Below are 12,607 nucleotides of genomic sequence, written 5' to 3'. Positions count from 1 at the left end.
TAATAATCCACTTAAGCTCCATTTCAATTCAAAACATGATCTAAAACCTCTTTTGCTACACATTATCTGTACATGGAAGAGATGACTCTCAGAGAGCTGGTTCGCATGAAAATGTCAAATAGCTTTCTTAATCCAAATTATGCAACACTATTTAACAAATCATCAGCAGAATGCAAATCCATGAAGTGCAAGAAAAAAGGAGCACTTGTATTCTCAGAGGATGCAAGAGTTTTACAACGTTACATTACTTTTTAACAGCATCATTGGTTATGTAGGCAAATACAGCAACCAATTTCTTTTACAAGTCCCACAAACAGGAAACGAGCGAACGAAGGAATGTATTTGTCAAATATTTCATTTGGTCGACAAAGCTTGTTAAGTCATAAGATGATGAGGGCAGAACAATTTTCATCCTATTTCTTGCTTCATGGAATTTGCAATATTGTGCTAATAACTAAACATGTACATCAAATACATATATGTGCACATAGACAATTAAATTGTGTTGCAAGCAAAATAATGCAGTAAAAATCTGCAATATTTCAAATAATACTTTATCATGAATATTACAACCATGTTTTTAAATATGCTCATATTAAAAGTATTCCTGTTTCAATATATCATATCATCTCAGTGCTTCAAGAAACTGATAAATTAACTTTTATGTTCTAAACACCCACATTATAATTTTGAAAAATGCTGATTAATGTTGAGTTACCATATTATCTGCATAACAAAGCGATAACCACAACTGTACAATTTTTCAATATTTTAAAGTGCATTACTGCAATTTCAAAGGTTAACATTTGTTAGTATTGTTCTAAATATGTCCAGAAGTCTAGTGAGCAATAGTTAAAAGGAACAGTATATAAACTTCTGTAAAATAATTCCTTCTATAGCTTGCACTTCAATTCTATCATTACAGGTTTTAAAAATTGTGACCCAGTCATTACATTTTAGAAAAATTGAAGTACAAAAGACATGTTTTAAAAATCCAGTTAATATGATTTTATACTGATGTGTTTACAAATGCCTTCAGGGAAATTGATATATAGAAATATTGAAAAGATTTCTGACTACTGAAATTGCAGGCTCTAAATATTTTCACCACAGCAAAATTAGTTTTGTGACTTGTATTACATCTGATTCATGCTTGTAATTAGACTATCATGAACATACAATTAGTAGCTTCAACATCTGAATCTGTAGAAGAAAGTTCAGTTCTGGAGATAATATAATAAATTGAGAGAGACAGACAGAGAGAGAGAGAGACAGAGAGAGAGATATAGATATGATTGATGGCTCTAATGCTCATGTCCATAACAAATTTTTTAATCAACAAAATAAACTTTGAACAGGCTTTAAAAAAACTTTTGTTGAGATTACATGCGTGCAGAAACAAAATTAATACTAAATCAACTGAAATGCCTCAAGATAGTTTATTTCTGGAAAAAAAAGGAACATGATTTGCATTTTTTTTTCACAGAGGTGCTATTTGAGTTGTACTGGTCATAAATTAGCACAGAACTTTTGTGCAGTTCTCTGACCATAGTGTCAAAGAAATCGAAGGGCAAAAGCTACAATTGCATGAAAAGGGCTCCTTTAACGATTATCAATGTTATTCGCAAATCACACCAAGAGGATGATCTTTAAAAAAATATAATCCTGCCTTTAAGTAATGGGTAAGGTATCTAAAGGCAGACAGGCTTTACATGGCCACAAATGAATAAACTTGAGAAATACTATTTTGTGCCAAAGGATTTTCTAAATATTTGGATTTGGGGACGCCGAAAACAATTTAGAATACAATTAAATGTCAGAAACAAGAAACAAAAAGCACAATAAAATTGACAAATTTTTAAAATACCAAAATTGTCTCGAGCAAAGAATTATTTTGTGATATTATTCTCCCACCCCCATTGGTTGGTTTCTCTTTTTAGTTGCTTGGAGAATAAGTCTATGACCATTAAGCAAATACAAGGTTTAACAAGTTTACTATTAATTTCCTCCCTGAAAAAAAAGCACATGCATAACTGCATAAAAAGAATGCTACAATGCCAACAGCACATACAATAGCACTTTTAAAGACAGGAATGCTCAAGATATTGCTGTCTTAAGCATGATCAAGTGTTTATTGCCAACAACCATTTAGGTTTAAATTCAGTAATCAAAATCAGGCTTGAAACATTGCTTCCATTATAAAATCTGAGAGCTTAACATAGATTGATACTAGACTTGATGTCTTAACGTAATGATTTCGTGCTGTTATACATGTAAGAATTTGTGCGCCTTGAAATAACCTTGAAATCACCAAAATGAAACTCGTGCAATTCCAGCTGTTCAAAGAGATGGCTTCAATGCCTTAAAAAGAAAAAATGGATCTGACCAACTGGCTTCTATTGAAAAGGTAGAATTCAAAGTTCAAAGGTAGAGAATATTTAACTGGGAAAATATCTGCACCAAATTGAGGTGGAAAGTTCAAAATGTTTCAAGGGAACAACAAAAAAGCTGACTAGTGGAAATAGAGGACACAGTGGCTGGACTTGTGAAGAGAGTGGAAAAAGTGCTGCTATTGCAGTCCATGTAAGAATTCACAACTTTAGAAATAGTAACAAGCACAAAGGAAGCAAAAAGACAGTCAGATAATGAATGGAATGACTTACACAAACGAAACTGCTGTAACTGACTGAAATGGAATAGTACTTTAATTCAGTTTTTACAGAGAAAGACAAAAATATGATTATTGCTATAATTGTGGAAGACTGAAGATACTGGAGGTAAATATTCAAAAGAAATTGTACTGAACTTGACTACATGGAAGTCATCAGGTCCAGAGGCTATGCATTCCAGAATATTAAGACATGCTCAACAGTCATATCGGTATAGTTTCCAAAAATATACTTGCAATGGACTAGAGCAGGAGTCTCCAAATTATGGCCTGCGGGCCACATCCGGCCCACAGAGGGCCGGATCCGGATTGGAGTTTGGAGACCGCTGGACTAGAGGATAACATTACGCCCCTCCATTACATCCATAATATGGGATGAAATTGGTAAACACTTGAAAAGGCATGGATAAATTAGGAACAATCAATCAATGTTAACTTATAAAATGCAGATTTTACTTAACTAATTAAACTGAATATTTTAACGAAAATCAGTGTATAACCGAAATAGTGGATGTTATATGTAGCTTTAACTAGTGGCAGAAGAGATGATGGGTAGCCTACCTATTCTTAAGTCAGTTGAGGCCATTAAAAGCCAAACAATGGCAGCTTGAAGTGCATCTTCCCACCACCACTGTACCAGCTGAATGAATTTACATTGATATAACATCTTCTCTAGCAAGCTAAGAAAGTATAGGATTTCACATGCTATGCTGCCTGCCCTGGAAGCCACAAACCTATCTTGTGGTTCAATTAGTTGCCTGAAAATGTGGCTTCTGGCCCTTGAAGGCAAAATGTCTTGCCTCCAGGAGCTGCTGGCCAATTAAAATGCTGAACCAGGGGCAGGGATCATTGCCAGAACTGCAGCATCAGCAGAACCAGCCTGGAGTTCTGGTGACCAGGACTGGGGATCACTGGGCCCATCCATAGGCCCTGGAAAGGGACGGGGCTGGGACAGCAGTGTTGGAGGGATGAAAATGTGTTTCGTTGGCAGCATCATGCAGAAGGTGGCGTCAACGCTGAAGAATGATAATTTAAATATGGAGGCTGATAGTAGTAAAAAAAGGGGAAGCCTACAGCAATTCTGCGAGGGAGGGCACCACTGCAGTCATGAATGTACCAGAAAAAGAGTTGGTGGAGGCGGCCTAAGAATGATTAGGACAAGGAATGCATCTCTAATATCTTTTGCTATTACAAGGCTAATTTGACTTTATCATGCGATTATTCTGCAGTATTAACCAATACTTTTCATTATGCCGGCTTCAAAGTCATTTAAACTGTATCAACTTTTTTTTTTAAAATGGAGCTGGATTCTTAAGAGCAAAACTACTAAAATAATTTAGCAACTGTACTAAAACCTAATCTGACAAATTAACTTCAAATATTTATATAGTAAAATCATCCAATACAAAATGAAACAAAAGTAAAGTTTTAGCTATAATCAAGATTGATGCATTAGCTGTACACAGATTTTTAATACTTGGCACACTTGCCTTCATTGGTCAGGACGAGTATAGAAGTTGGGACGTTATGTTACAACTGTACAAGGAAATTGATAAAAGCCGCATTTGGAGTACTGCATGCATACAATTCTGGATGCCCTGCTAGAGGGAGGATGTTATAAAATTGGAAAGGATGCAAAAAGGATTTACAAGGATGTTACCAGGACTGGAAGGTTTGAATTATAAGGAGAGGCTGGAACTTCTTTCCCAGGAGCGGAGGTGGATGAGGGGTGACCTTATAGAGATTTATAAAATCATGAGGGACATAGAAAAGGTGAATAGCCAAGGTCTTTTCCCCAAGGTAGGGGAATCCAAAACTAGGTGGCATAGGTTTAAGGTAAGAAGAGAAAGATTTTTAAGTTTAAGTATTAGTATCATGAGTAGGCTTACGTTAACACTGCAATGAAGTTACTATGAAAATCCCCTAGTTGCCATACTCCAGCACCTATTTGAGTACATTGAGGGAGAATTTAGCTTGGCTAACACACCTAACCATCACGTCTTTCAGACTGTGTAAGGAAACCGGAATACCCGGAGGGAACTCAAGCACACACAGGGAGAACACGCAGACTCCACGCAAACAGTAGCCCAAGCCAAGAATCAAATCTGGATACCTGGCACTGTGGGGCAGCAGTGCGAGCCACTGTGTCACCGTGCGAGATTTAAAAGGGATCTGAAGGACAACCTTTTCATACAGAGAGTGGTGCATATATGGAATGAGCTACCGGAGGAGGTGGTAAAGGCAGGCACAACTATAATATTTATAATACATTTGGACAGGTATGAAGATGGTAAAGGTTTAGAGGGATGTGGGTCAAATGCACACAATTGGGACTAGCTCAGTTTAGGAAACCTGGTCGGCATGGATTAGTTGTGCCAAAGGGCCTGTTTCTGTGCTGTATACCTCTATAATTCTGAGAGGCTTTGGTGTCCATCAAATTAAATTGATGAAGAGAAAACTTCCAAATGCTGGAAATTTTTGTTTTAAAAAGCGAATCAGTGCCATCTAAAGAGACAAGATAAAAGGATATTAAGTTTCCAGGAAGGATGTCTCTAAGATTGTTACTTCCTTTCTGGACACCATTGTGTATTTCCAATCTTTTCTATTGTTATTTCAACTTTTAGAAGTATCCAGTTATACCACTGGTTTTGACATATTGACCTTGTTAACCAGCAAGACAAGGGTTAGGAAGTGACCTTGGCTCCTTGTTCCTGTGAGTAATGGTAATATAAACACTTGTGGCTAATTATCCTGCTTATCAGCCCAAAGAATTAATTTTTGAAATATAAATTTACCCGACTAAGGCCGATGTGGTAACTGCTCTTCTCTAAATCCAGAGACTCCAGAAGTTCTTCGACTGCCTAGAAGAAGTGAACAAGAAACATATATTGTGAATATCAAATTACTCTTTTTTTAACCAAATGGTCCTTTTTTATATAGTGTATATTCTCTATAAGGTTAGAATTTCCAGGTCAGAATTTATCCTAAGGACACAATGAATAATATCTGGAATTAAGAATGACCACGAAACCATTGTTGATTGTTGGAAAATCCATCTGGTTCACAAATGCCCTTTAAAAGAAGGAAATCTGTAGTCCTTACCCAGTCTGGTCTACATGTGATTCCGGAGCCATAGCAATGTGGCTAACTCACAGTTGCCCTTGGGCAACTAAGGATGGGCAATAAATGCTGGCCAGCCAGTGACATCCCATGAATGAATAAAAAAATTTGAATTGTTCAGAAAATATTCTCAGCTATTCAAGCAATTTTGTCTGTTGGTGCTCAAGTCATACACCATTATGACCAAAAGGGTGGTTGCAGAGTCCTCCAACAGGTTGACTTTGGAGTTGCATGGAGTACAGATTATTCTACCTCTGATTCTCTACCTGCACACTCACTTCTGCAGAACCCGCCTGTGTTGTCCTTTCTGTTATTCAATAAGTTTTTACAGGATAAGAATATATTAACTGCAAACTATAATTTGATTCCTATCCTAAGATATACTTTAAAAACTAGCAATTTAGAACAATGTTAGCAAGTCTATCATTCTCTTTGGATACAGAGTGCACTGTAACATTTATATTTTAGATTTCTATTTTTAAAGTTTCATCTAATTTTATTACCCACATTTCTGCATAACACACAAGTACACAATAGTAAGAATCAATATATGAGAACTTGTTTCAATAGGAAAAACTATGGTACGGCGAGATAATTAAGACTTTAAATAGTCCATGCATGAACATACTTCAACCTAAGCTAACAGGCAACTCCCCATTACTTATAGACATGAACAATTAAACTTGAGCTTACTGTTGAAACATTTCAACTTTAATGTCTCCAAGTGAAAAAGACAAATGCAATAGCTCGAATCAAATAGAATACTTGAAACTCCTGTGTGCAACACTTGTTTGCCTCTCATAAGCTTTTGTGATGATTTCAGATGCTTGTACTTTTAAACTGAAGGTCCAAATACTGCATAGATTTTTGTGTTCATTCGTTGCCACAGTGATGAGTTCACTATGCAACATGCACTGCCTTATATGGAGACTACACAAAAGGTATCATTTTTCACTGGTACTATGCGCCTGCAGTTTCAAAAACAAACAAACATTCTTCCAGTTAACATTTCAATAAATATTGCAGCATATGAATGAGGTGTTGGTCAACCTCCACAGCTCCATCATTTTACTATTATAACAATTATTGTTATTTTTAAGAAAGTGACACTAAATATCTGACCATTGCCAAGTATTACACTGTAATTAAATCCTCTAATACTACATAATATAGTTTAAAAAGATCAGCTACAGCATTTTTTAATTTTTACACAAAATAAAAGTGGTAAAAGTGCAACAGCAGTCAATGTCCAATTTCTTACCTAACTTAATTTATAGCATCGCACTTTTGTCCCCCTTGGGTCCTGCAGTGCAGTTACGTGTACTCCTGTGACAATAATAGTTTCTGTCACATAGGGGGTTCCCAAATTGGGTTCCGCAGGGCACGAGAAAAGCCAGTGTCATGTGGAGGGGGTGTGTGCGCGTGCACGTGTGTGCATGCGCGGCAGGGTGAGAGTGTGCACACCCATTAAAAATAATGAAAAAGGAACATTTTACTGTTGTAAACATTTAAGGCATCTTTTAAGTTTGTTTTGTATGTTTGTACTTAGTGCGCAAGAACCATATTTTGTGGTTTAATTCTTCAGCATAATACGAATGTTTCTCAAGGGGCCCTTCAGTATTCTTGGGAGGCCAAATTCTGCAGCTGGCAAAGTTTGGAAAACACTGCCATTAATTAACCAAAAGACAAAATACTGGAAAATCTCAGCAAGTCTGGCAGCGTCTGTAAAGAGAGAAACGAGTTGATGTTGCAAGTCCAGATGACCCTTTGTCAAAGCTTTCGAGTCTATTTGACCCTTTGTCAAAGCTTTGACAAAGGGACATCTGGACTCAAAACTTCGGCTCTTTTCTCTCCTTAGAGATGCTGCAGACCTGCTGAGATTTTCCAGCATTTTTTCTTTTGGTTTCTGATTCCATTATCCACAGTAATTTACTTTTACCTACCACTAATTAATATGTTTTTAGAAATGTTTTTTCAGTGCTACTGCAAAATCATTTTGCTATCGTGTAAAAACAGTAAACATTACTAGTTTGGGGGAATCCATCAAGTGCTACAACTTCTTTTTGTACATCAAAATCACAAAAACTAGTATGTTCTACATTCAAATAATAGTCTTTAAAGGCTGGAAAATATTATGGTACAAATAATTTGGAAGAACATTTTAATACTAGTATATTTTTCAAAACAGATTTGAGAATTCTGCTAACCAACATTGTGCTTCAACATTTATTTTCTTGTCTAATTAGTGGGAGCTTGGTCGTAACCCTCATTAACAGTGCTTTTACATAGATCAACCCAGTCCATTTTAGACATTTTTAATGAATATTTCCATTCAGATTTGTATCACTCAACAGTCGATATCTTCCATAAAAATGGGAAGGTTAAAATTGATAGCATAGAGTATGTCTAATCAGAAGACCAATGCTCAAATTTGATGAAATGTTAATTCCGTTAACTCACCCGTTTCTCATCTTTGACAATGTAGTTACGTCCATGCTTTTTTGTTAGATGTGGTGCAAGAACATCAAAACGCCGTCTGAACTCAGAAAATACCATATGATCTGGATAACCTAAAAATTGCAATAAGAAGGGCACTGCTTAATTTTTGTTTTAATTTACTCACTCCACTTCATTAAAAGGCATGATGGTTATAGCACAGTCATTCAGCCTCTCTTGCCCAGTCTGACTCTAACAGCAACTCAGCCAGTTCTCCCCTCCCACCCACTGTGGGGCTCTCACCCCCAGGGCCATTCTCACAAATATCATCTGAACCCTCTAATCCATTCGTATCCTTCCTAAAGTATGCTTACCAAATGGAACACAAAATGTCAGTTGAGACTGAACCAATACTAATGTTGTATAAAAGGTTCCTCATAATTTGTGGCTTTTTTTAATTCTGCACCTCCATTTACAAAGTTTAGGACCTTATATACTTATCAACCTTTATCTCCACCTGTCCCTCCACCTTTAATGATTTGTGCACATATACCCCACAAGGTCCCTATGTTCTAATGCCTTCTTTACAATGGTATCCTTAATTCTTCCTACCAAGATACATCACTTCACTCTTCTCTACCTTAAATGTCATTTGGCACGTCCTCTTGAAGTCCATCATCTTTCTCAGAGTTCACAATACTCCCAAGTTTTGTGTCATCTGCAAATTTTGAGTTGGTTCGCCGCACACACATCTAGCTCATTGTTATAGATCAAAAAACCAATAGTCCCATCACTGACCCCCAGAGGAATCCCATTCTGTACCATCCTTTAGTTCAAAATAAAGCATTCCTCACTATTCTATTTCCTGCCACTAAGCCCACTTTTTATCCACGCGACCACTTTCCCTTTCATTCTATCGATTTAACTTTGTTGACCAGACTTATGTGGCACTTCATCAAATGCCTTTTGGCGGTCCACGCGAACCACGTTAATCACATTACCTTCATCAACCCTGTTACCTCTCAAAAATCTCAATCGAATTAGTTAAACATGAATTTCCCTTCACAAGTCAGTGCTGGCTTTTCTAAATGACTGTGTCCGTTGACCGGATCCTCATTTAAAAAACTTTCCATTACAAGAGGTTAAACAGACTTCTATGTTGAAGTCTATAAAAACATAGGAACTAAAAGCAGTAGGCCATTTGGCCCTTTGAACCTGCTTTGCCATTCAGTTTGATCATGGCTGATCATCAAATTCAATATCCTGATTCCCCCCTTCCACTCCTGTCCCTTGATCTCTTTAGCCTCAAGAGCAATATCTAATTTCTTCTTGAAATCAGACAACGTTCTGGCCTCAACTACATTCTGTGGTAGTGAATTCCAAACATTCACCACCCTCCGAGTGAAATTTCTCCTCACCTCAGTTCTAAAACGTTTACCCCTTATCCTCAAATTATGACCCCTAGTTCTGGGCTTCCCAACCATTGGGAACATTGTTTCTGGATCTATTCTGACAAACCCTGTTAGAATTTTGTAACTTTCTCTGAGATCCCCTCTCCCTTTTCTAAACTCCAGTGAATATAATCCTAACTGATTTAGTCTCTCCTCACATGGCAGACCTGCCATCCCAGGAATCAGCCTGGCAATCCTTTGCTGTACTCCCTCTATAGCAAGGATATCCTTCCTCAGATTAGGATACCAAAACTGCACACAATACTCTAGGTATGTCCTCACCAACACCCTATGCAATTGTAGCAAAACATCGCTATCCCTATACTCAAATCTTCACGCTATGAAGACCAACATACCATTTACTTTCTTTACTGCCTGCTGTACCTCCGCACTTACTTTCAGCGACTGATGCATAAGGGTCTTGTTGAGTATCCACCTCTCTCAATTTACACCCATTCAAGTAATAATCTGTCTGTCTATTATTGGATAACCAAATGGATAACTCCAAACTGGATAACCTCACATTTACCCACATCCACTGGTTCTCTTCGGTCAACTCTACTAGGTACATCCTCAAAATTTCCGATTGATTTGTGAAGCATGATTTCCCCTTTTGAAAATCCATGCTGACTTTGTCTAATTAAACCACTGCCTTCCAAATGCCAAGTTATGAAATCCTTGATCGACTAGCAACTTCTCCAATACCAACATTAACCTCACTGGTCTATAGTTCCCTGTTTTCTCTCTATCTCCCTATTTGAATAGCGGGCTTACATTAGCTACCCTTCAATCTGTAGGAACTATTCTAGAGTCCAAAGAATCTTGGAAAACAATCACCAATGAAGTCACTATTTCCAGGGCCACTTTCTTAAGTCTAACCTCACATTTATCCATACTATACTGCACCTTCCACGCACATGCCCACATACTCAGCCTGTCCAAATCACACTGAAGCATCTCTGCATCCTCCTCACAGCTCACCCTCCCACCCAACTTTGAATTATCTGCAAATCTGGAGATAAATTTCCCTGTTTCTGACAGCAGGGGGCCTACATTCGTTTTTGCCAGTTTTTTTCTCTACATATCCATAGAAACCTTTACAGTCAGTTTTTATGTTCCCCTGTAACTTACTTTCATACATTTTTCCCTTCTTAAATCAACCCCTTGGTGCTCCTTTGCTGAATTTTAACCTACTCCCAATCATCAGGTTTATTGCTTTTCCTTGCCAATTTGTATGCTTATTCCTCGAATCTCATACTATCTCCAATTTAAAAGTTTTAAAGTTTATTTATTTGTCACAAGGCTTACATTAATACCACAATGAAGTTACTGTAAAATTCCCCTAGTCGGCACACTCCGAAGCCTGTTCAGATCAATGCATCTAACCAACACGTCATTCAGAGTACGGGAAGAAATCAGAGCCCCAGAGGAAATCCACACAGACATAGGGAGAACATGCAAACTCCAAACAGACAGTGACCCAAGCCATGAATCAAACCCAGGTCCCTGACGCTGTGAGGCATCAATGCTAACCACCGTGCCACCCAATTTCCCTTGTAAGCTATGGTTTGGCCACAATTCCCTTACCACTCTTGCACCAAATAGAAATAAACAACTTCTGGAGTTGTACTGCCCAAGTGTACCCTTGCACTACTTTCTGAATTTCTCTCCAATCATTGAGAAAATAAGTACTTTGTGACAAATCAGATACATTTCTTGAGAAGGCTTGCACCATTTCCCAGCATTTCACCATATAGCATTTCTACAGCTATACGAAAAGTGCTTGCACCATTATAGGTCCTCAAACGCTGAGGAACTGTATTTCAATCTTACTGCAAAAAGCTCATGCTTCTCTGATAGAGGAACAACTTTAATTGCTTTATTCATCATCAGGATTGTAGATCTAAAATGATCAATACAACCAACATTAAATATTTATTGAAGATAAAATGAAATGAGATCAAGCCAAAAAAAAGAGTCCTTCCTAGTTAACAGCTCTCAAAAGTTTTCCATATGTGAAATGCTCAAACATCTAAGAGTTTCAAGAACAATCACAAATCAACATCTTAAAATTATAGTTAATCATGTAAAGAGTCCTCAAAATTAAAATAAGCAGTCTTGAGCAACTTAGTACAATGTTATTTAAATGGGTTTCATTGACTCATAGAAGAATCTCTGTAGTGCACAACAGGCCATTCCGCCCATTGAATCTGCACCAATTATCTGAGAGTATCTTACCTAGGTCCTCTCTTGCTCTATCCCCATATCCCCACAAATTTCCCATGGCTAATGGGACACTAAGGGGCAATTTAGCATAACCAATCCACCTAAACTGCACGTCTTTGTGCACTCTACACAGACAGCCACTCAAGGCTGGAATTGAACTCAGCTTCTGAAGCTGTGAGACGCCAGTGCTAACCATTGTGCCACAAAAGAAAATGGGCTGAGTTTTAATAGTGAAAACTGGTAAAGTCTGGATTGGGCCAGATGTTAATTTTTTTAAAAATCTAAACCTGACCCCACATTTACCGGAGATAAGCGGCCAATTTAAAATATTTTAATGAGACTGGTAACAAATGATTCCAACATGATTGCAAATTTTAGTGGATGGCCAGACTTCACAGGACCAAGGAAAATCCAGCAAGTGAAGGGAAGTGAGGACAGATATGGGTAGAAGGATGTCTCTTTACAGCACTGCTTACATCATACAACTGGCCCCTGGGGCTGACAATTGGGATCTCTCCCCCACCCTTCACCACCACTTTCTGTTTGGATAGTATGCCCACCCTCCCAGAAACCATGCCAGTGAGACGCCAACTGACTCCATACCAACCAATATAGCAGCAACCAAGTGCTGTGAGGCTCCTTAATGAGGGCAGTGTGTCACAGTTCCTCTGGAACTGCTGGAAAATTGATAGGCCTGCTCAGTAAA

At 37.8% G+C, this 12,607-nt stretch overlaps 1 protein-coding gene across 15 annotated transcripts in view; it reads right to left on the bottom strand.

Annotated features, from left to right (window-relative positions):
• The window catches only part of myo18ab (myosin XVIIIA b), a 233,272-nt gene that overhangs the window by 68,676 nt on the left and 151,989 nt on the right, over positions 1 to 12,607 (bottom strand). For all 15 annotated transcript variants that reach the window (XM_080210785.1, XM_080210786.1, XM_080210787.1 and 12 more), the window contains 2 exons: positions 8,249 to 8,358; positions 5,464 to 5,529 (listed from right to left, as the gene is read on the bottom strand). In XM_080210785.1, coding sequence (XP_080066911.1) covers positions 5,464 to 5,529; positions 8,249 to 8,358 — 176 coding nt within the window. The remainder of the gene's footprint in view (positions 1 to 5,463; positions 5,530 to 8,248; positions 8,359 to 12,607) is intronic.

The sequence above is a fragment of the Carcharhinus amblyrhynchos genome, chromosome 23 (assembly GCF_965287045.1).
Source record: "Carcharhinus amblyrhynchos chromosome 23, sCarAmb.v2.hapA, whole genome shotgun sequence".
Taxonomy (NCBI): Eukaryota; Metazoa; Chordata; class Chondrichthyes; order Carcharhiniformes; family Carcharhinidae; genus Carcharhinus; species Carcharhinus amblyrhynchos.
The sequence above is the reverse complement of the archived record's forward strand: the minus strand, read 5'-3'. Positions and strand labels throughout refer to the sequence as shown.